The 24804-nt window shown below is 39.1% G+C and overlaps 2 protein-coding genes across 30 annotated transcripts in view; one reads left to right on the top strand and one right to left on the bottom strand.

Annotated features, from left to right (window-relative positions):
* The window catches only part of TRIM38 (tripartite motif containing 38), a 102364-nt gene that overhangs the window by 16654 nt on the left and 60906 nt on the right, over positions 1-24804 (top strand). The window contains exon 2 of the mRNA XM_069563710.1: positions 14739-14862. The gene's annotated coding sequence lies outside the window, so the exon portion shown is untranslated. The remainder of the gene's footprint in view (positions 1-14738; positions 14863-24804) is intronic.
* On the bottom strand, positions 691-23105 carry SLC17A3 (solute carrier family 17 member 3). 29 transcript variants are annotated; one of them, XM_069563657.1, is made up of 16 exons: positions 21833-21932; positions 19457-19569; positions 19092-19213; positions 18396-18575; positions 13614-13825; positions 13032-13265; positions 12864-12951; positions 7562-7648; positions 3974-4092; positions 3690-3851; positions 3216-3345; positions 2977-3124; positions 2595-2685; positions 1200-1336; positions 1054-1082; positions 691-948 (listed from the first exon to the last, which is right to left on the bottom strand). In XM_069563657.1, the coding sequence occupies exons 4-14, from the start codon at positions 18517-18519 to the stop codon at positions 1202-1204; spliced, it is 1530 nt and encodes a 509-aa protein (XP_069419758.1). In that variant the 5' UTR covers positions 18520-18575; positions 19092-19213; positions 19457-19569; positions 21833-21932; the 3' UTR covers positions 691-948; positions 1054-1082; positions 1200-1201. The 29 variants fall into 29 exon arrangements, with proteins under 29 accessions (XP_069419758.1, XP_069419761.1, XP_069419771.1 ...); XM_069563660.1 differs by having other exon boundaries at positions 19092-19162; positions 21833-21914; XM_069563670.1 differs by having other exon boundaries at positions 13143-13265; positions 19092-19162; positions 21833-21914.

Raw genomic sequence — 24804 nt, 5'->3', positions numbered from 1 at the left:
TCAGTAATTGCTCTTGTTTATTCAAATGTGACCTTCTTTATCCTTGCCCTAATTTTTCACCCAGAACTAGTGTCTATAACATCAATTCTATATAAAATAACTTAATGGCTATAATCTATTCTACATGGTAAAGATCATCACGGGGAGCAACCTAGAATGTGGTTCTGGTCCCTCTGAACATGCTATGACCTACTGACACCCACAAATTATAATTTAAAGAAATACTGATCTATTTCATGTTTTGAGCTTTATAGATGACTTTACTGAAATCATTGGATCCTAGAAGAATAAACGTTGCAGACTCATAGTGGGTAATTTGAGGACAGTATTAAATGAGACTATTACATAGGGCTGAGATGGTGGGAAGAAAACCATAAGATATTCCAGGGCTTGCAACATAAAGGCCAAAAAAGGTTGGAAAGGACAAGGGGAGAGAGATGTTACAAGAAAGTATGGAGAGAGTTGTTTGCTAGGAGCTGTGAACTGCAGAGGAAGGATCAGCCACCTGCAGTCTCCATGGGGAGGAACAGTAGAGATAAATACTCCTATCCTCACTCTCTTGCCTCCACTGAAAATCCAGCAGAAGGCAGGAGAGAAAGTGTGGGGTGCAAACCACACAGGTCAGCCTCCTGGGGCCTGAGCAGGATGGAGGGGAGTGGAGCACACAAAGGAAGGAACACATGGACAATATTGAGCCCAACAAATATAAATCAGTATTTGTTTTTGCAAATGGGAGGAACCATTGTGTTAGTGAGGTTATTGTCCTGCATTAAGAGTTTCAAAACACTGTTTCCTGTTTAGAGATCCAAAATCTATGAATCTAGCATACTGGGTCCCGTACAGCAGCTCCTTTGAATCCATTGTTAATTCTGTGAAGATGACAACTTTTTTCTTGGCTATCATTTTATTTGGATTTTCATTCATCTGGTATTTTCCTCAAAAAGAAGTCTGAGTAAAATAAAGAAATGATCTCAGATTTGAAAAGAGCTACAGCAAAGAAAATTTTTTCTGTTTGTCCACCACTGAAGGCTTCTCATTTATGAAATAAAGTACCTAATGACTTTCCATCCAAAGTGGGGTAACTAAGAAAGAAAAATAACATAGAGTTAAAAATGTAATACTCCAACATAAAATAAAAATTAAAAAGTTTAAATAGTGCCTCTGTGGTTTTAACCATAGATGAAATCATTACTCTTTACCTTCATAAATGAGTAAGTTTTCTTTCTTTAGCCCAGTCTTGGACATCTGCTTTTCCAAAGATAAGATAGAAGATCAGTCCTAATGTGTTAATGACAAATGACAAGTAAAAGACATTCCTCCACCCAAATTCAGGGTCCTGAGGAAACAAAAGTTAAAGTAAGTATTACCCCTTTTATTCCCTTTTCCTATGAAACTCACATTAATAGTTTAGAAGACAATGTTCACTAGTAGGTCTTCACATAGAAATTCATTTCCTAAACACAGCTTAATAATTTGATGGAAAGAATTTAAAAATGGATTCAGAATGTTCTTTATAAACCACTACAATATTGTAAAGTAATTACCCTCCAATTTAAATTAATTAATTTAAAAAAATGGACTGAGGGATTTTTACATTCAACCTCCAGAATTGCATTTGTCATTATTTATCAAAGTGCCAAACACTTTCTCTTTTGTGCGAATCATGACTCTCTATATACATATTTACATATATATACACTAATAAAATTTCTTCTCCAGTGCAAGAAGAATCTTGCAAGAAGACAACTATGGGTTTTGAAGCTAGATAGGTCTAAGAAGAATTCTGATTCTACATCCTCTCAGTGGAAAGACATATCCTATCAGATTTTAATCATCAGGAAATGAGGATATTAATACTTTATTTTCATAATTAGTATGAAAATCAATAAATTAGATTCAGTTCAGTTAAGTTCAGTTTCTCAGTCATGTCTGACTCTTTGTGACCCCATGAATTGCAGCACGCCAGGCCTCCCTGTCCATCACCAACTCCCGGAGTTCACTCAAACTCATGTCCATCAAGTCAGCGATGCCATCCAGCCATCTCATCCTCTGTTGTCCCCTTCTCCTCCTGCCCCCAATCCCTCCCAGCATCAGAGTCTTTTCCAAGGAGTCAACTCTTCGCATGAGGTGGCCAAAGTACTGGAGTTTCAGCTTTAGCATCATTTCTTCCAAAGAACACCCTTACTGTATATGAAATACCTCTAATACTCCCTGCATGTATCAGACACTTAAACATATTTGCTTTCATTATCTCTTTGCTTTCGTATGGTTATGCAAATAAAAATTTCAAAATGTTGCATTAGACATGACAAGTTGCATATATGCATGGATTCATCATCTTCTCATAGGACATGTAAGTCACTGTGTGATTTCAAAGACTGGAAATTACCAGTGGATCACCAGGGAGTGCTTTGGTTTCAGAATGAGGTCACAAAAGAAACTGTTCTGTATTTTCCTTTGCTTTGTTGATCTTCATGACGAAGTTACTCATGATTTAATTTTATTCTCCAAAATGTGAAAACGTTTCTTATGCTATTGTCATTATGAGTAGATTTGGTAGAGCATTTTAAGAAACGCTGACAAGAAAACCCTACCTGACTGAGAAGAAATCCACTGACAGTTGGTGCCAGGACAGCAGATATCTGTGCAAACGCCCTTGAAGCTCCCATGAGAAAACTAGAATGCCTGTGGGTGACAGGAATGTTTCAGGCTAGATCCACATTGGTTTAGCAGCATGCTTCAGCCCCGGAATACATCATATATCAATAGCAATTCTGTCAAAAAGACTTGCTCTGTATATGTTCAATGAAAGGCATTGAGGCAAATCAATAAAGCCTTTCCCTCCACATACCTGAAAATGGCCACAATCATCATTGCCCATGATTTATAATTTTGCAAAGTTTGAGGCTTCCAGAAGTCTGCAGGCTAAATTTTTTTCAGAAAGTATGGAAATGAGAGTGGAGATTATAGTCCTACCTTGGAGCAATATCTAAGGCATTGATATAGACCCCTGGCTGACATAACAGGCCTAGTCCACAGGAGAGCGTCAGAAGGCTCACTGCTATGATATAGTTGGAGGCAACGAATGGCAGAATCAAAAGGAATGTTGAGGAGGGGACGTTTCCTAAGGAATGAGGAACAGACAAGTTAAACGACAAACATTTTTGGATGTTGTATGCCTTGTGAATTATCAGACATTTTGGCCCTGTTCTTACCTAGAACTGTGGCAATTTTCCTCACTGTAACAAGCCTAAAATTCTTGGTCAGAAGGAAATCTGCCAGGTAACTTCCCAGGAGGCAAATGACCCAGGCAATAATGAAAGGAAGGGCAGACAGGAAACCACTCTGAAGGGAAAACACTGAGTAAACCATCATAACAAAGGCCGTGAGACCACACCTTATACAGATAAATCACTAATAAGCATACTGACAACTCTGAAATCATACTTTCCTAAGCCAATGTATGGCAAAAGCAATACAGTATTGTAAAGTAAAATTTAAAAAAAATTAAAAAAAAAAAAAAGAAAATCAGTGGTCCCTTCCATCATACCTTCAGAAAAGCTACTCACATGACTGTTAAATTATTTCTGGTAATTAAAGGTAAATTTTTCTAGATGAATGATTTGTGAAGACAGAGTAATTTGAGAGTCATGCAAAGAGGAAAAATGGTTGGAGGGAAATATACTCACATTTTTAATATCAATGTTGAACACAGAGCTAATGTAAGTTGGTGCATATATAATTATTATATTAATTAACCACTGATGGCTGAAACAGCAAACACACATGGACCAGAGAGGTAGCGATCTGACCATAGCTTTGATAGGAAGAGGCTGCTTAGTAGAGTTGACCTGAAAACAAATTTGCTGATCAGAATAGTAAGATCTGAGACATGCTCACATGTTCGTAGTCACTCTGATAAATTCAGATACTGATACAAGATCTCTGGAGAAGATTGGAGTTTTATGTGTACCTGTTGGGCCAAGGAGGATATGATATATTCTTTCTCTGTAATGTTTATCCATGGATGAGTGACAGGGTCATCATAAACCAAAACACACCAGAGAAGAAAGCAGATACAGCCAAAACCTCCTGCAAGCAGAGATTAAATTGGTAAACTTCTGTGTGAATTTCTTTTCAATTGGGACATTTTCTGGCATGGGTCCTGGGAAAAGCTCTTGCTCATAATATCTTCTTTCTACTTCTCAAAAAATTTACATGAATATCACAGCTTTTTTAATAAGTCTAGAACCTATTACCTTACATTTCTTGATTATTTGTGTGCATGAAAATCACAGACCCTAGAAATGGCATTAAACTTGGTATCTCAACTTTTTAAATATTAGCTAAGGAAGACTTCAGTGAAAGTAGAAGCAGTAACAGATTTTTTTTTTCTTGGGCTCTGAGATCACTGCAGATGGTGACTACAGTCATGAAACTGGAAGATGCTTGCTTCTTGGAAGGAAAGCTATGACAAACCTAGACAGCATATTATAAAGCAGAGACATCACTTTGCTCACAAAGGTCTGTATAGTCAAAAGCTATAAGCTTTTCCAGTAGTCAGGTACAGATGTGAGAGCTGGATCATAAAGAAGGCTGTATACCAAAGAATCGATGCTTTCAAATTGCGGTGCTGGAGAAGACTCTTGAGGGTCTCTTGGACTGCAAGGGGATTAAACTGGACAATCCTAAAATAAACCAACTTTCAATATTAATTGAAAGGACTAATGCTAAAACTGAAGTTGTAATACTTTGACCACTTGATGTGCACAGCTGACTCACTGGAAAAGACCCTGATGCTAGGAAAGATTGAAAGCAAAAGTAGAAGAGATTGGCAGAGTATGAGATGATAAGATAGCATCACTGACTCAATGGACACGAACTTGAGCAAACTCCATGAGATAGTGAAGGACAGAGAAACCTGGTGTGCTGCAGTCCATGGGGTCACAAAGAATCAGACATGACTTAGCAATTGAAAAACAACAACAACAAAGGAAAACTATTTATCTACTCACAACACTTCCGATACTATCTGTGTTGGTTTTTTACACTAAGAGAGTCTCTAATTTTATTCATACACCAAGCTAGTGTCCTACAATTTAGCCTAATTCTGACAGTATCTGGTATTATCACAGACCCTATAGAGTGAGGATTCAGTCACATAGACTGCCCCCTACTTCAGACACTAATTGCAACTAATGAGTCCCCATATTAACTTTACTACAAATTCTGAGGTTCCTGCAACTCTCTCTCAGTTTGATAATTTGGTGAAATAACTCACAAAACTCAGGGAAATATTCATTTTTGTTTACTGGTTTACTATAAAGGGACTTCCCTGGTGGCTCAGAAGGTAAAGCATCTGCCTAAAATGGGGGAGACCTGGGTTCAATTCCTGGGTTGGGAAGATCTCCTGGAGAAGGTAATGGCAACCCACTCCAGTATTCTTGCCTGGAAAATCCCATGGATGGAGGAACCTGGTAGGCTACAGTCCATGGGGTCACAAAGAGTAGGACATGACTGAGTAACTTGACCACTTTCACTTTATTATAAAGGACATGATAAAGGTTCATGATAAATGAAAAGCTGGATGGCATGAATAGGGTGAGGTCTGGAAGGATCCTGATTGTAGAAGCTTCTGACCCTGTGGAGTTGAGCTCATTCTACCCTCCTAGCATGTGGGTGTGTTCATCAACCGGGAAGCTCTCAGAACCCTATAGCTTAGGGATTTTAAGGAGGCTAAATCACGTGGGTATACAATGCTGTGCTTAGTTGCTCAGTCATGTCTGACTCTTTGCTATTCCATGGATTGTGGCCCACGAGGTTCCTCTGCCCATGAGGATTCTCCAGGCCAGAATAATGGAGTGGATTGTCATGCCCTTCTCCAGGGGATCTTCCCAACCCAGGGATCAAACCCAGGTCTCCTGCATTGCAGGTGGATTCTTTACCATCTGAGCCATAACTTATTATTAATACAATCTGAAGCACCCTCTCCTCCCAGGAAGATGGAGGGTGGGGCTAAAAGTTCCAAGTCTCTAATCATGGCTTGGTCCTTCTGGTGGCCTCCATGCTGACACTATCCAGGAGGCCACCAAAAGTCACCTCATTAGACAAAAGATGCTCCTCTAACTCTATAGTTCATTCTGGATGGTTTCTACTGTTACTTTTAAGTTCATTAATCATTTCTTCTGTTGTATAATCTGTCATTAATTCAATCCTTATAATGTAGTTTTATCTCTAGAAGTTTGGTTTAGGGTTTTTAAAAAATATATTTTGCTTATCTTAACTCCTGAACAAATAGAGTTATGTTATAATATAGCTATAATAACTATTCTTGTGTGCTAATTCTAACATTTGTATCAATTCTGGGTTGGTTTTGATTGATTATTCTCCTTGTTATGGATTATGTTTTCCTGCTGTTGTCCATGCCTGGTAACCTATGGTTGGAGCCATTATGGAGACATTATGAACTATACTTTTTTGGGTGCTAAATATTTTTGTATTTCTATAAATATTTTTCAGCTTTGTTTTGGGATACAGTTAATTACATGGAAACACTGATCCTGTTAGGTCTATCATCATCATTTGTTAGAGAGACCCACAATTGTGTGTTCCCTGAAGCTAATTATTTCTCACTACTGGGGAAAGACATTTATGAGTATCCTGCCCAATGAGCCAAGAATTAAACTTTTCTTTCAGTCTGCTTTGTGGAAACGGGCACTATCCATGATGCTCTATAAGTATTGGGACACTATTCTTTAATCTTTTCCAGTGATTTCCATCCTCCCCAGGCCTCAGATATTGTCCTCACACATATACCCAGAGTATCAAGGAGGACTCTGCAGATAACCAGGGTTTTCTCTGTGTGCAGGCATCTCCTATCAGGTACTCTTTCCTGTTGGCTATACCCGCCTTACTCTCTCAGGTCACTTGGCTCCATCTCCTCAACTCTGATTTTTCTGTCTGTCACAAACCACTGCTTTTCAGGTTTGTCCCCTACTTTCTGCTAGGGCAGCAGATTTTAATCACTCTGCATTAATAATGCATCATGATGGACTTCTTTGGTGGTCCAGTGGTTGGGAATCCACCTGCCAATGCAGGGGACTCAGGTTTGATCCCTTTTGGGGGAAGATTCCATGTGCCACGGGGCACCTAAGCTTGTGTGCCACAACTACTGAAGCCTGTGCACCCTAGAACCTGTGCTCTGCCACGAGAAGCCACTGCAGTGAGAAGTTCATGCACTGCAAGTGGATAGAGAGTAGTCCCCGCTCACCACGACCAGAGCAAGCCCACATGCAGCAATGAAGATCCAGCAAAATTAATTAATTAATTAATTAAAGGTTTTAAAAAAATGCATCATGGCAGTTTAACAGCATCATAGGCAGGAGGACTTCCAAATTCTTTGATGGTGTAGGTTCATTCTTCCCAGCTATTATATTAAGACATTTTGTTTTACTAGGATCTTTCTGTCTTGACTCATTTCTTCCAGAAAAGTACACACAGTTAGATATCAGAAGAGTCACTCTAGATACGAAAACCTGGGCATGGGGAGATAGTAGCTTACCAAATATATAGAAGACAGAAGGCCACCCGAGGGTTTGACTGATGATGCCACCCAGCAGGATGGCGATGCAGGTACCCAGCAGCAGTCCTGCAAAGAGAGAATAAGGCCGTGGGGGCTGGGCTGCCACCCCCTAGGTGCCTACAGGACAGGTGACATACTAGAGAGCACTATCACCAAAAAGAGATGAGCATGGTAGAATATATATATGAACTTCAAATTTTGATTGAGTTCATAGGTTCTCCTAAAGACCCATTTTTCTGGCAGTTCCCTAGTATCACTGTGGATGACAACCATGGTTCCTTTTATGCTATTTTAATTTTTAATTGCACAATTCATATAACATATATGCTTATTGTAAAAGTAAATTACCACAAAGAACCAAATGCTCCTCCCACCCATTTCTACTCTTTTCTCTAATGTTAACCAGGAGCTACAATTTATTACATGATATATAATTGCATACTTTTCTTCTCTGTACACATATATAATATATATTGATATGCACATGTTGCTTTGTAAATGCATTTATGGAATATGTAGACAGCAAGTTAGATACATTTGCCTATTAATATGCTAACAACACTTTTTTATTTACATGACTTTACAGAGTATTCACATATATAGTGGGCACATTTCCCTTTTACAACTTTTTTAAAGCTAGACTATTAGGTTTTTAAAATTTCCCATATGAACATTAACATCAACTGGTCAAATTTTATATATATGTATATGAGCTATAATTAACTTTAAGTCAGACATAGGTACAATAATGTACCTATTGTCCTGTGACATTTATTTTTTAGTTGCAACCAGTCTTGTAAATATTTCCATGTCACTCTAGATTCTACAGCCATTGTAATTGCTGAACATAAGCTTAACTATCACTTCTGAACATAAACATAATTATTTCCAAACAGTAAATTATCAGAAGTAGACTTGCTAAATCAAAGATTATACATTTTTTATTTTGATAGATAGCACTGAAATATCCTGCTAAAAGGCCATACCAAATTAAGTTGCCAACAAATACTTATTCTTCATCTCTTGATAACACTGGACATTCTCAAAATTATAATATAGTTTTCCAAATGTGAATATAAAACAGTATACCTTTTTTCTTTTTATAGTGAAGTTGAATTACTTTTCCTATGTTTGTCATTTTTTTATTTCTGTGAAAAGTCTCTTCATAACCTTTTTATTTGTTTCTTTCACTTAACTTTGCGTCAATTTATAGAATCTTTATGTGTTATAAATGACTCTCTGTCATGCTGGCTGCAATTCTATTCTCCTACTTTTCACTTTGTTTATGGTGTGTTTTGTAATTCAGCAGTTGTAAGTTTTCATGGGGTTCAGATCTATGAGGTTCCTCTGTAATGACTTCTAGATACTCATTCGCTTAAAAGGGCTTTCCTGATCCTATAGTTAAAAAAAAAAAGATCACTTATGTTTTTCTTCTCATTTGGCCATGCAGTTTATTGAAGCATCTTATCTGTGTTAACTCCTTAAGCTGCTGGTGCTGTTGCTAAGTCGCGTCAGTCGTGTCCGACTCTGTGCAGGTTCCCTGTCCCTGGGATTCTCCAGGCAAGAACACTGGAGTGGGATGCCATTTCCTTCTCCAATGCATGAAAGTGAAAAGTGAAAGTGAAGTCGCTCAGTTGTGTCCAACTCTTAGCGACCCCATGGACTGCAGCCTACAAGGCTCCTCCGTCAATGGGATTTTCCAGGCAAGAGTACTGGAGTGGGTAGCCAGTGCCTTCTCCAATCTCCTTAAGCACCAATATCCAAATTTACAATTGAGGAAACAGAAACATGGAAAAGTTAATTAACCAGCCCAAGGTCATACAATTAATAAGAAGGAAAGGCAGCATTTGAAATGAGACTGCCTGACTTCAGGACACAAATCAATGAAGATGGAAATCAGTACCTTTTTCCACCACTGCATCCATCAAAGCTGCATTCTTTTCTCTAAACTCTCTGCCTTTATGCCATTTATAATGGGGGACAGGTCACTGCATCAATCCAAGACCTGGGCCCCTCTTGTTCTTTCCACCTGTTTGCACCCTATCTTAAATGTATTAACTCACCCCATTTTCCTTCTTACGTCTCACTCTGTGTTTTAAATTGGCTTAACAAACTGCAGTTATAACACCTGTGTTTTGTCTGTGAGCCTAACTGTTCCATGACTCCTGGCTTGGTTGGGTACCTGGGACTACCACTGCATTGAGGCAATTTCCCCATGATAGATATACTTTATTTATTCAGCATTTAGGTTTCTAAGACTTATCCATGTTGTTGCTTTCAGCTATTCATTTTCATTGCTGTATGATATATGATCCTTAGATTAAAGGTATATGTGTGTGTGTTTCCATTACCTATGAGACCTGCCTCAAATATGAGCTACCACATCTGTTTAGTCTGCTTACTCTTCTTCATTAATTTCTTGAGCTCCTCAAGTGGTTACAAAGCTTCCTACCTATAGGTATACCTTTGTGAGCCCATTAGAAGAAAATAAAATACAGTATATTTTGTCCTAGAGGCTAGCAGTAGCTGGGCTCTTCTGCTAAGGACTTCCCCAGTGGCTCAGTTGGTAAAGAATCTGTCCGCAATGCAGGAGATCCAGGTTCGATCCCTGGGTAGGGAAGATCCCCTGGAGAAGGAAATGGCAACCTACTCCAGTATTCTTGCCTGGAGAATTCCATGGACAGAGGAGCCAGGCAGGCTACAGTCTGTGGGATCCCAAAGAATTGGACACAACTGAGTGATGAACTTTCACTTTCACTTTCTGCTAAGGACAGGTACTTTTCTGAAAGTCCTCTTCCAATCTCAAGAGCTGAGTGATGCTGTCCTTAGTGTAGCCTACTAGGGAGCCCTAGCATGAGTGGAAATGGTAGTTTCTCTGAGAATCACTGAAGTAGCCAGGTAGGTTCAGCTCACCCCACCTGATGATGGGTTCCTCCAGGGACTTGTAGTCTGGGCCTCCCAGACAACCATAAGTTCTGTGTTCCCAGAACCAGGTTCTGGAGGCCATCTACCTGGGGCTGCTAAGATTCCCCAAAGCCAAAGACAAGGGAGACTCTAGAACTTGCAGTCTTGTACGTTTCCAAGATTCCTCTAGACACTCAGCTGACCTATTCCAGGTGCTCTGTCCCTATTTAACAGGAAATGAGAAGAAAAGGAGTTGCCACTTATATAAGGTCACTGCCTTCATTCCAGTTTTTAAAATTTTCTTTCATGCTTTCCAACTCCTGAATTTCTTGTACTGTATTCTGGAACAATATCTCGATATTTGTCCAGTTCACTGATAAGATGGCCTTATCCTCATATAGGTATTCAGATTTCTCATTTCAATTAAAAAATACTAGCAGTAATATTTTTAATTAACAACTATTCTTTTTAAGTGAATGTCATGTACACATATCCACCTGGGTCTCTCTGATATTATTCATTATTTAAAATCTCTTTTTCATTTGGATTAATTGCAGTTTTTGAGTTTGGTTTCTCTCTTTCACTCTCTTGATTTTCTCCAAGTTTTTGGATTTAGGAAGACCATTCCTTATTTATATTTGAGGACATCACTTAGTCAGCTATGATAACCAAAGTGAATCTCCTTAGTCTAAACTGGAGCCTCCACTCCCCTACCAGTGGATGTGAGCTCTGATGACAAAGATTAAACCTCTGGAGTTGTGAAGGGCTCTTGAAAGGCATAAGGTCAGGCGGGTGTGTATGTGTGTGTACATGGCTTGTTGTCTGTACTTGAAGAGTCCTTGGCTCTCTAACTCAGCACTCATACTTTGGCCATCTACAATGTGTTAGAGATGTCCATCACCAAAGGTTGTATATTGTCACCCTGCTTATTTAACTTATATGCAGAGTACATCATGGGAAAGGCCAGGCTGGATGAAGCACAAGCTGCAATCAAGATTGCTGGGAAAGATATCAACAACTTCAGATATGCAGATGACACCACCCTTATGGCAGAAAGTGAAGAAGAACTAAACAGCCTCTTGATGAAAGTAAAAGAGGAGAGTGAAAAAGCTGGCTTTAAACTCAACATTCAAAAAACTAAGATCATGGAATCTGGTCCCATCATTTCATGGCAAATAGATGGGGAAACAGTGGAAACAGTGACAGACTTTCTTTTCTCGCACTCTAAAATCACTGCAGATGGTGACTGCAGCCATGAAATTAAAAGATGCTTGCTCCTTGGAAGAAAAGTTATGACTAACCTAGCATATTAAAGAGCAGAGACATTTCTTTGCTGACACAGGTCTGTATAGTCAAAGTTATGGTTTTTCCAGTAGTCATGTATGGATGTGAGAGTTGTACCATAAAGAAAGCTGAGCACCAAAGAATTTATGCTTTTGAACTGTGGTGTTGGAGGACTCCCTTGGACTGAAAGGAGATCCAACCAGTCAATCCTAAAGGAAATCAGTCCTGAATATTCATTGGAAGGACTGATGCTGAAGCTGAAACTCCAATACTTTGGCCACCTGTTGCGAAGAACTGACTCATTTGAAAAGACCTGATGCTGGGAGAGACTGAAGGCAGGAGGAGAAGGGGACAATAGAGGATGAAACTGGTTGGATGGCATCACTGACTTGATGGACATGAGTTTGAGCAAGCTCTGGGAATTGGTGATGGACAGGGAAGCCTGGCATGCTGTAGTTCATAAGGTCTCAAAGAGTCAGACACAACTGAGTGACTGAACTGAACTGAATGTGTTAGCCATACTGTTTCCATTTTCCATTACTCCTCAGTGTAACTGAAATTTCTTCCTCTGGAGTTTTCATTCCCGGCACACTGTCCAGGTAGATCATTATCAGAAAGTTGTTCTCAGGACAACTGAGAGCAATTCGAAAGAAGATTAAGTTGGATCCATGCCTTACACTCAACCCAGTATGTCAGAAATTTAAATATAAAAAAAAATGAAACCATGCATAGTCAATAAAAACCATGGTTGGATGCTTTTGCAACATTTCCAACTATGAGTCAAAGTCTCAAAACCATAAAATAAAAGAATGATCAATTTGACTACATCAAAATACATTTTTGAAAAATGGCAAAAATCATTATAAGCAATATCAAATCACATATGACAGCCTGGGGAAAATAACTGAAAGTCATGTCAGAGACAAAGGACCCATCCCCCTAATTTATAAATAATTGATCAACATTAAGCAGAAAACAAAGAATCTTGTAATGAAAAAAAAAAGTGGTCAAAAAACAAAAAAGCCAAACTGTCGAAGAACTCAGTGAAAGAATGTTGGATTGTAGTGGACTCGTTTCAGTTATATGTTTCTACCTGATACGGCAATGCCACAGAGTCGACTTCGTTCATGTGGAGGACTCCATCTTTCCCAGATTGCAAACTGACCCCCATATCCTAACCCCTGAAATAAAAATAGAGTTGTTGATACATGGTCCTACAGAGAAATTCATATTCAGTCATATTTATAAAATATCTGGGTACCAGGCTTATGCCCTGAAGTATTCGAGTTGCAATGAGGAAAACTAGTCCAAAGTCAGCTGCCAGAGGGGTGAAAAGAACAAGAAGTGAGGATCCAAGCAGAGCAGCACCAACCACTCGCTTTGTTCCTACTCTTCCAGCCAGGTATCCACTGGGAGCCAGTGTCAGAATCATGCCATAGTTGATAGCACTAAAGATGATGCCCTGGATTTGAGGGTTCCAATCATACACAGGGGCCTTAAAGAAAAAGACAATGCTTTGGTAAGCCATGCATAGGAAGGCCCTTTCATAACTTAAGAAGCTTCTTTAGATTTTTCACTTACTTACAAATCACAGTTTCCTCCATTAAAACTTTTTAACATATAAATTCTAGAAAAATATAGGGAGGGAGGTGGGAGGGGGTTCAGGAGGGGAACACATGTACACCCATGGTTGATTCATGTCAATGTATGGCAAACCCCACTACAATATTGTAAAGTAATTAGCTTCCAGTTAAAATAAATAAACTTTTTGAAAATTCTAGAAAAATAAACATTGAAATGAACAGCAAAAACAAAAACATAACTTGAATCTTTCATTGCTTACCCTTGCAGGAAGACTCTTTGGGGAATTATTTGGATCACCAAAGGAATCAACAGGCAACCCCTCAGTAGAACCATTAAATGAGGGCTGATGACTTGTGTTGTTGACCATAGCAACCATGGTGATATTCATGATAATATTTTGTGCCATTATTATGAAATTGCAGAGATGTACGATGAAGGCTATTCCATAGCGAGTGGAACAAATGCTAAGAGCTAGAAATATTAAGACAGTGTATCAGCACTTTCCTTATCGAACCTTTATTTACTTTTCACAAGTTAAAATACAGAAAGGTATCTCCTGATGATTCAGATGCAATTCTATTGGCTTTGGGAAAGAAAGATTACAAAAGGAGGAAACCATTGAGTTGAGTCAAAGGATGTTTTATACCACAGTTTTATAGACCCTGACTTGTTCTGGGGAATTCTGTTCTTCTTGCAATTTTGTCTTTCCCATTCTTAGGTTATTGTAGTCTATGGCTGATGAAATTACTCATAGTTAAATATATAAAGATATGATATATATCAAAAATATATACATAAAAATAAAATATGTATATGTACATATATTTAAATTATATAATTTATAAGTACTAAATTTTATACATATATACATAGATAATGGAGAAGGCAATGGCAACCCACTCCAGTACTCTTGCCTGGAAAATCCCATGGATGGAGGAGCCTGGTAGGCTGCAGTCCATGGGGTTGCTGGGGGTCAGACATGACTGAGCGACTTCACTTTCACTTTTCACTTTCATGCACTGGAGAAGGAAATGGCAACCCACTCCAGGGTTCTTGCCTGGGGAATCCCAGGGACGGGGGAGCCTGGTGGGCTGCCATCTACGGGGTCGCACAGAGTCAGACATGACTGAAGTGACTTAGCAGCAGCAGCATACATAGATAATGTAAATTTTAAAATACTGAACAAGTTGTTCACTGGTGTAGATTTATTATTCTTCTCATATGTCTTAGTGAGGGCAAACTTTCACTTAAATTTTGAAATTAAACCTGTAAGTTTTCTCATTAGAAAAAAAATTGACACCCACAAACTATGAAACAAATAGTAAAAAAATAACAGAAAAAGAAATGAGCACAAAATTAAAATAATCTGTTTTTGTACTTTCAGGAAAGATGGCTATTGCCAGGAAGAAAGTATTGCAACAATCCAGAAGAGAAGTGAAGAAGCGTGGACTAGGTTGGCAACTGTAGAAGAACTGAGATATGATAAGATCCCAGACAGATCCCAGTAGGTGAGTAACTGAATCTTGGTTTCAAGTTTACAGATTGGGGGAGGAGCATTGGAGCGATTCTTATTCTAAACAGCAGGAAGAATGGAGTTGGCTGTTCACTGAGGAAGAGATCTGTGGAAAAAGGTTTGAGGCAGTGGAGTGATAAAGAACTTATTATTGGACAGTTAAGACAAGAATGCCTTTTAAGCACTCAGAAGATGCTGAGAACGTTGTTGGATATAAAACTCAAGAGTTTCGGAGAGATGTAGAGGCTGAGGCATGACACTGGGATTTAATAATCTACAGATAGTACTTGAAGCCATGATATTTAGAAAATGAGAATAAATAGAGAAGATAACCAAGGACTGACTCTAGGGTTCTCCAACACTTGGAGGTTGGATAAATGGGGAGAAACTGGCAATAGAAACTGAAAAAGAAGGGTAGGTGGGATAGGAGAAAACCAGGAAGAATGTGGTGACCTCAAAGCCAAGGCGTAAGGGGCTACAGCTAGGAGGGAGTCAGAAGGTATGTCAGATGTCTCTGGTAGGTTATGTAACATGATGACTGAGAATTAACTCATTTAACCCTCACAACAATCCTATGAGGCAGCTACTGCTATTGTTTTACGGGTGCAGAGATGTCAGCTAACAGAATAGCTCAGGCGTCTACACTCTTATCCACTGCACTGCCTGTATATGGTGGCTCCTATTCTGTCCCAGATGATTCCATGAGAATACCTTTGCCACAGCCCCAGTGCCCTATGGGGTTTGTAGGTGTAGGAGAGGAGGATAATACTATGCATCATCAAGTAGTCTTCAAAACTTCAAGAAAAGAAGTGCCTTGAGGTTTACAAAAGAGCCTTTCCATCAAGGCTATACTCTCTTAAGTGGGTACTAATCTGAATGTACTGAATGGAGGGAAGGAGGAAGAATTTGGAAGAAACTGGAGAATACACTGTAATTAGAATGAGGAGTTCAAAAATAATATCTTTGTAAAGTTATTCTTTTTCAGGAATGGATGATGATTTCCAATGTCAATCAGATCAGCTAATAATTTATCAGTTCTTGTGGCCTCTGATTTCTCCAATGTACTTTGGGATCATAGAGGCCAAAGGCTATAAAAAGGGATTATCAGCAAACCAGGTGACTGCTTCACAAATGGGTGGAGTGAAGACCCACCTCATGTGATTGCTGAAAGATCCACTCGAGAGTATATTTAAAAGGCTTAGTCTGCTGCTTGCTGCATATTAAGTTACAGGCAACACAGTGGTTAAGAGCATAGACACCTGAGCTATTCTCTTAGCTGACCTCTCTGCACCCGTAAAACAATAGCAGCAGCTGCCTCATAGGATTGTGTGAGGGTTAAATGAGTTAATTCTCAGTCATCATGGTACATAACCTACCAGAAACATCTGACATACCTTCTGACTCCCTCCTAAGTTTAAGTGTTCCCTACAGGTTACTACAGGCTTCCCTAGTGGCTCAGATGGTAAAGCATCTGTCTACAATGCAGGAGACCTGGGTTTGATCCCTGGGTCAGGAAGATTCCCTGGAGAAAGAAATGGCAACCCACTCCAGTTCTTTTGCCTAGAAAATCACATGGATGGAGTAGCCTGGTGCAGGCTACTCCGTTCATGGGGTCGTAAAGAGTTGGACACGACTGAGCCACTTCACTTCACTTCACAGGCTACTATATGTGTCCCAAATCTCTGTGTCTTTTTGACTGCCTTGAGCAGTTTTCAGAATCTTAGTTCCCTGGTCAAGGATCAAACCCAGGTCCCCTACAGTAGAAGTTCAGAGTCTTAACCTCTGGACTGCCAGGGAACTCCCACAATATGTGTCCTTAAAAATGGTTTCCTGTGTCTAGTGTAAATATATGAAAAATAATGTTGGTGCAACATCTCATGTGTTAAATTTTTAAAAGTCAGTATATAATACAAAAATACTGCATTTGGTCAAATTTACTTAAGGTACATCATTTGTGCTCCACTAAGAATCAACTGATCAACTAATCAACAAATCAAACTTAATAGATCCAAAACTAAATTCCTATGTTTCCCCTCCCAATCCTGCTCCACCCAAATTGCTTTCCAACTCAGCTGACAGAAATACCATCCTTCCAAATACTTTACAATTTATCCTTGATTTTTCTTCCATAGCCTACATCTCATCTACCTAGAACAGAGTGTTGTCTTTACATTCAAAATGTATGTAGAATTCTACAGCATTTGCAGTGCTCTAGTTATACCATAAATTTGGTCACACCCTTTCCTGCTCAGAATTCTCTATGTGGCCTCATTTTGTTCAGATTAAAAACTAAGGTCTCTATAAGGACCAATGGAAATGAAATATTTGTAACCATTACTTCAGATTTGTATTTTTCTTAGGGAAAAGGCCTGAGGAAGTACTAATTCCAACTGTAGACAAGTGTCATGTTAAAGGATATCATGAGATGTATATATACATGTATTGGAAAGGAAAATGGCAACCCCCTCCAGTATTCTTACCTGGGAAATCCCATGGACAGAGGAGCCTGGTGGGCTACAGTCCATGGCGTCACAAAAGAGTCAGACGTGACTTAGTGACTAAACAACAACAACATATATGTGTGTATGTGTGTACACACGCACATACATACAGATGTTATATATAATATATACAATGTTATATCTATGTAACTACATCTATCAGTTAATCTATGTATATGATGTGCTAAGTCGCTTCAGTTGTGTCTGATTCTTTGCGACTCCATGGACCATAGCCCACCAGGCTCCTCTGTCCACGGGATTCTCCAGGCAAGAATATTGGAGTGGGTTGCTATGCCCTTGTCCAAGGAATCTTCCCAACCCAGGGACTGAACCCACAGCTCCTGCGGCTTCTGCATTGCAGGAGGATTCTTTACTGCTGAGTCACTGGGATAGGTAAGGAAGAAAAAAAGCAGCTACACAACTTAAATATACAACCCCAGGAAGAATTTTCAGGTAAAAAATACTTTCTCTATTGGATATACAGGGAAAATAATATGTATCCTTTAAGAATAATGATTATAAGGCAAACAGAAACATGTGTGGTCCAAAATATACAACATAATATATACATCACAGAATTATGTAAAATATACATGTAAAGAGAGACAATAAAAAATCACAGTGGTTGAATTAAGCTTATTAATTTTTTCATTTATTGATTTTTTAAGGTTTCTGTAATTTTTAAAATTTTCCTAATTAAGCAATGAATATGCTTATAATATTACATGCAGTAACAAGCAGAGTACACAATACTGCAATGTACAATGTATAGATAATTTAGTAGCAATTATCAGGAATGTAAATGCATATGGATTAAGATTAGAAGGTAATCATCAAAAGTAAAACACTTTTTTAGAATAGTGGTATTTATTTCTTTCATTTTGCAAAGGTATAATAATAGTATTGAATACTTGATTTCAAAAAAAGAATTATACAACTTAAAAGATACGAATTCATTTCTTTGCATTACAACGTTGTAAAAATCCACCATAAAATCCTAAAACCACCTAGTCGAGACTGAGTTTACCTTTCCTAGGACTGAGCTTCTCATCCCCTTGTATATCTTGAGAGTTCTTCCCTGCTGTGGGGCTCAATTCTGTCATAGTGGTAACTGTGTTCTTCTCTTCTGATGTCTGTTTTTCACCTCTCATGGTGATGGAGTGTGATCCAGTATATCAGGCATGAGAAAAGTGACTCCTTTAAAACACTTTAAAAGTGGGCAACAAAAAAAATTAAATAAAAATAAAAAGTGGCCAACAGGCAAACAAAAGCTGGTGGGAGTCACTTGGAGTCAAGTAGTCCACCTGACCAGGAGCCTCTCTCCTATCTAGCTACCCCTTCGGCAAGGTAGGGCAGACCAAAGTAACCTAACTCTAATTCACATCTGGCTGAGTCTTGTCCAACATTTATTTACATTGTTTAACCTGTGATCAGAAGCAGCTTTGTTTCAGGAAGAATCTCAAGCTCTAGAATCAGAGGACCTCTGATACTTCCTAACTTTGCAATAGCAGATGAATTAATAGAGACTGTTCCTTTATCTGCCTCTGTTCCTTTATCTGTCAAACTACTATGATGAATTTCATTAAATATTACTGACTACCAAAAAAACAAGTTGGGCCATTCCACCTGGGTTGGGTAGAAGCGGATCACCTACTCTTGGCTCAATACAATGGGTATATGTAAGGTTTGGAACTGTTTATTATTTAAGTTCTGGAGTACTCACCATGTGCCAATTTCAGAGTGGTAGATTTGGAGCTTGGCATTCCTTAGTTCATATCCAGGCTTGTGAGTTACCTAATGCGTCAAGTGTTACCAGGAGCAAATTTGTGTATTTCAGTTTCCCATCTGTTGTTAATAACAATGACAACAACAACAGTGCAGCTGCAGCACCTTCATCAAAGATTTATACAGATTCAATGGACTGCACATGGTTGCTACATGGTTTATTTCCATCATTGCTGGAGTTTATTTCACTCAGCATAATTATTTTGAGTTTCATCTATGCTGCCCATATTAATACTTCATTCCTTTTTATTGCTGAGCAATACTTCACGGCATGGTTATACCACAATTTGTTTATCCACTCACCTTTTGATGAAAAATGGCATTATTTGCAGTTTGTGGCCATTAAAAATAAAGCTGCCATGAACATTCAAGCACAGGTCTTTGTTTAGACATGTGCTTTCATTTTTCTTAAATACCTGTAAGTAGAATGGCTGAGTCATATGAAAAATATATGTTTAAGTTTTTAAGAAAATGATAGATTGCTTTTCAAAGTGGTTGTACCATTTTACATCCTCACTAACAGTGTATGAGAGAGTTCCAGATTCTCTACATACTGAACAGTTTGGTGTGGTCAGACTTCTTAATTTTAGGCATTCTGAAAGATGTGTAGTAATATCTCATCATGGTTTAATTTTTATTTCTCTAATGAGGTGGAGCATCTTTCTATGTGTTCATTTGCTATCCATATATCTTCTTTAGAGAGGTATCTCTTCAAATCTTGGCATGAGGCATTCTAATTCCCTGGTGTTGCCAGGACTTTTTAAAAAAATAGACCTTTTACACCTGAAACTAACAATATTATAAACCAACTATACTTCAATTTTACAAAATAGGCCTTATACACATAGGTTAACTGCCCTGATTTTAAGCACAAATATTGTTTGGGAAATTCTTGACTAAATAATAAATATGTGGCCAGATGCATTATCTTGTATAACCTGGCAATGATTAACAAGCATATGTTGTTTTTATTAACAACTTTTCCCCATGTGTGATATTTATTCTTAGTTCCATGTTCTGCTGTGATGTCAATGTAACTCTGTGGTTATGAGATTTTACCATCCACCTACTCTAAGACTATTTGGACTGGAACATTCTGAATGTCAGATTACTTCCAGTTTTTTACTATCCCTATTCCAGACAACAAGGCATGCCTTGTCTTGGAAAACAGAGTGTCCAGTCCCAGCAGATGTGACCATATACATGGAGATAATTCTCCCGGGAGATTTTATAAGCATTCACTCACACAGCTAAACAGGTGGCTAAGCATAGAGAGCAAGTAGAGATCCACATACGGGAAAGGTCCGAGAATATTTGACCATCAAGGGAGTATCTGAATTTCAGGAAAGCTTAGTGACCTCAAGAAAGTTTTCTGGCTGGATGCCCTGGCAGTGAAGTTGCCAGGATAATTTCACTCCCATTAGCCTCCAAGGCCTAGGGATATGCAAAAGAAAGTACATATATATCATATGTGTTTTCTATTTATATATGTGTTTACACCCACATGTACACTCACACATATTTTCTAACAGCTACTTTATTTCCCACTATTGGTCGAGAAAACCCTGCTGGTTGCCTGAATCAGAGAAAATATGGCATTGTGAGATGTTTCTGGTTTGAAGTCATGTTCACAGAGACTCATTCTGAGGTTTATCTCCCTGCAGAGCCCCCTGGGCTCTGGGGTGTTTTAGCAATAGCACCCTGTCTACACATCTGAGAGGCCACAACGACCACCAAAAACTTGTAACTTCTACATCCCTGCCTTGAGGATTCTCCCTGATCACCTCCGTCCAACTATTCTCAACCCACCTACCATTTTCTGGTGGCCCTGGTGACCATTCCATTGCCTCTTCTATCCCCAACCATTTTTGTTTGGTTAAATTTCACACCATCTCACTGGTTCTGACTCAGCATTCCTCTAGATGCTGTCTTAGATCACAGTCAGCCCCAGCTCTGTCTTGTGTCAAAGTCCTGGACCCTAATTGATCTGGGTGGGAAACCAAGGCAATGAACTTGATTACAAAAGGCTGGAGTCCTTTAGGACACTGGGAATAGCCCTGTTGCTGCTGTGAATCTGCCCAGGAGAAAAATCCTGTGCAACCTTAATGGGGGTGGGAGGGAATGACTCTTCATGTAAGAGGTGATGCGGTTGCTAATGCTTTCTTATCTGGAGTGTTCTTTCACAACCACTCTATAGCTCTTCCTGTGTGTCCCATCAGCTGTTGCGACAACAGAAATTATGATAACCACAGTTATTAACTACTAACCCAGGCAGTTCACATCAATACCACGTGGAGATATTACTGACCCTCTTCATCCAGCTCATCCCATTGGTAAATGAAAGTGCTGATGTTTGTTCACAAGCCCCCAAATTGAATTCCCAAATCTCAGCCTTTAAACATTTCACTAGAGCACCTGTTTCTTGGAAAGGTCTTCCACAGTTGGCATTTTCTCAAAGTTTTGGGTTATCAGGCACAAAACTTCAGCTTCCTGCTTCTACCTCTCTTCTATCCATGTTTTTAAGGAGATGGGGCTTTTATATCTTCACTCACTTTTTTTTTTAATCAATATGAGAAAACCTGAGACTTTGGGGTATACAAAATTGTCAAAAATATACAACTGTTACACAGAAAGGACCCTTTGAGGTCTTTCACAGCAACACCAAGATAAGTGACTTACCGATTTAGTGTCTGAGGAAGGACTTCGATTTAGAACCTGCTCTCCCTTCAAGCTCTCACCCTCTACAGCTTTGCCTGCAAGCAGCTGCAGATGCTTTGCCACCTTGGAGCTTGACTCGGTAATCATTAATGAGATTCATCAAACTAGAAGCTAAATGAGAAGGCGTCTTGCCAAGTGGCCGTTGGGGAAATGTGTCTTGAATATTCGGAATCTGAACCTCCTCTGCACTTTCGCCTGCTTATCCACTGATGTGAGATTCTTGACCTTTCTCCTTGGGTTCAGTTCAGTTCAGTTAAGTTGCTCAGTCATGTCCAACTCTTTGCGACCCCATGGACAAAAGCCTGCCAGGCCTTCCTGTCCATCATCAACTCCTGGAGTTTACTCAAACTCATGTTCATTGAGTTGGTGATGCCATCCAGCCATCTTATCCTCTGTCGTCCCCTTCTCCCCCTGCCTTCAATCTTTCCCAGCATCAGGGACTTTTCAAATGAGTCAGCTCTTCACATCAGGTGGCCAAAGTATTGGAGTTCCAGCTTCAACATCAGTCCTTCCAATGAATATTCAGGACTGATTTTTTTTAGAATGGACTGGTTGGATCTCCTTTCAGTCCAAGGGACTCTCAAGAGTCTTCTCCAACACCACAGTTCAAAAGCATCATTTCTTTGGCGGTCAGCTTTTTTTATCATCCAACTCTCACATCCATACATGACTACTGGAAAAACCATAGCCTTGATTAGACAGATGTTTGTTGGCAAAGTAATATCTGTTCTTTAATATTCTCTCTAGGTTGGTCATAACTCTTCTTCCAAAGAGTAAGCGTCTTTTAATTTCATGGTTTGCAGTCACCATCTGCGGTGATTTTGGAGTCCCCCAAAATAAAGTCTGCCACTGTTTCCACTGTTTCCCCATCTATTTGCCATGAAGTGATGGGACCAGATGCCATTATCTTTGTTTTCTGTAAGTTGATCTTTAAGCCAACTTTTTCACTCTCGTCTTTCCCTTTCATCAAGAGGCTGTTTAGTTCTTCACTTTCTGTCATAAGGGTGGTGTCATCTGCATATCTGAGGTTATTGATATTTCTCCCGGCAATCTTGATTCCAGCTTGTGCTTCATCCAGTCCAGTGTTTCTCATGATGTACTCTGCATAGAAGTTAAATAAGCAAGGTGACAATATACAGCCTTGACATACTCCTTTTCCTATTTGGAAATAGTCTGTTGTTCCATGTCGAGGTCTAACTATTGCTTCCTGACCTGCATACAGATTTCTTATGTATGGTCAGGTGGTCTGGTATTCCCATCTCTTTCAGAATTTTCCATAGTTTATTGTGATCCACACAGTCAAAGGCTTTGGCATAGTCAATAAAGGAGAAATAGATGTTTTTCTGGAACTCGCTTGCTTTTTCTACGATCCAGCGGATGTTGGCAATTTGACCTCTGGTTCCTCTGCCTTTTCTAAAACCAGCTTGAACATCTGGAAGTTTACAGTTCATGTATTGTTGAAGCCTGGCTTGGAGAATTTTGAACATTGCTTTACTAGCATGTGAAATGAATACAATTGTGCAGTAGTTTGAGCATTCTTTGGCATTGCCTTTCTTTGGGATTGGAATGAAAACTGACCTTTTCCAGTCCTGTGGCCACTGCTGAGTTTTCCAAATTTGCTGGCATATTGAGTGCAGCACTTTCACAGCATCATCTTTTAGGACTTGAAATAGCTCAACTGGAATTCCATCACCTCTACTAGTTTTGTTCATAGTGATGCTTCCTAAGGCCCATTTGACTTCGCATTCCAGGATATCTGGCTCTAGGTGAGTGATCACACCATTGTGATTATCTGGGTCGTGAAGATCTTTTTTTGAAAAAATATAAATTTATTATTTTAATTGGAGGTTAATTACTTTACAATATTGTATTGGTTTTGCCATACATCAACATGAATCCTCCAAAGGTATACACATGTTCCCTATGCTGAACCCCTCTTCCTCCTCCCTCCCCATACCATCCCTCTGGGTCATCTCAGTCAGGCATCCAGTATCATGCATTGAACCTGGACTGGCAATTCATTTCATATATGATATTATACATGTTTGTACAGTTCTTCTGTGTATTCTTGCCACTTCTTAATATCTTCTGCTTCTGTTGGGTCCATAGCATTTCTGTCCTTTATTGAGTCCATTTTTGCATGAAATGTTCCCTTGATATCTCTAATTTTCTTGAAGAGATCTCTAGTCATTCCCATTCTATTGTTTTCCTCTATTTCTTTGCATTGATCACTGAGGAAGGCTTTCTTATCTCTCCTTGCTATTCTTTGGAACTCTGCATTCAAATGGGTATATCTTTCCCTTTCTCCTTTGCCTTTCACCTTTCTTCTTTATACAGCTATTTGTAAGGCCTCCTCAGACAGCCATTTTGCTTTTTTTGCATATCTTTTTCTTGGGGATGGTCTTACTCCCTGTCTCCTGTACAGTGTCACGAACCTCCGTCCATAGTTCACCAGGCACTCTATCAGATCTAGTCCCTTGAATCTATTTGTCATTTCCACTGTATAATTGTTAGGAATTTGATTTAGGTCATACCTGGATAGTCTAGTGGTTTTCCCTACTTTCTTCAATATAAGTCTGAATTTGGCAATAAGGAGTTCATGATCTGAGCCACAGTCAGCTCCTGGTCTTGTTTTTGCTGACTGTATAGAGCTTCTCCACCTTTGGCTGCAAAGAATATAATAATTCTGATTTTGTTTTTGACTATCTGCTGATGTCCATGTGTAGAGTCTTCTCTTGTGTTGTTGGAAGAGGGTGTTTTCTATGACCAGTGCGTTCTCTTGGCAAAACTCTATTAGCCTTTGCCCTGCTTCATTTTGTACTCCAAGGCCAAATTTGCCATTACTCCAGGTGTTTCTTAACTTCCTACTTTTGCATTCCAGTCCCCTATAATGAAAGGGACATCTTTTTTGGGTGTTAGTTCTAGAAGATCTT

Source organism: Ovis canadensis, chromosome 20, assembly GCF_042477335.2.
Source record: "Ovis canadensis isolate MfBH-ARS-UI-01 breed Bighorn chromosome 20, ARS-UI_OviCan_v2, whole genome shotgun sequence".
Classification (NCBI taxonomy): domain Eukaryota; kingdom Metazoa; phylum Chordata; class Mammalia; order Artiodactyla; family Bovidae; genus Ovis; species Ovis canadensis.
This window is presented reverse-complemented; position numbering and strand designations above follow the sequence as displayed.

Bases quoted from the DNA above. Each gene is read 5' to 3' on its own strand.
- SLC17A3 (XM_069563653.1), bottom strand. From the start codon at position 18,519: ATGAGAGGTGAAAAACAGACATCAGAAGAGAAGAACACAGTTACCACT. The intron at 3,125-3,215 runs GTAAGAACAGGG...CTCATTCCTTAG, and splicing joins GAAAATTGCCACAGTTCTAG to GAAACGTCCCCTCCTCAACA. The intron at 1,337-2,594 runs GTAGGGTTTTCT...TTGTTTCCTCAG, and splicing joins GTGGATTTCTTCTCAGTCAG to GACCCTGAATTTGGGTGGAG.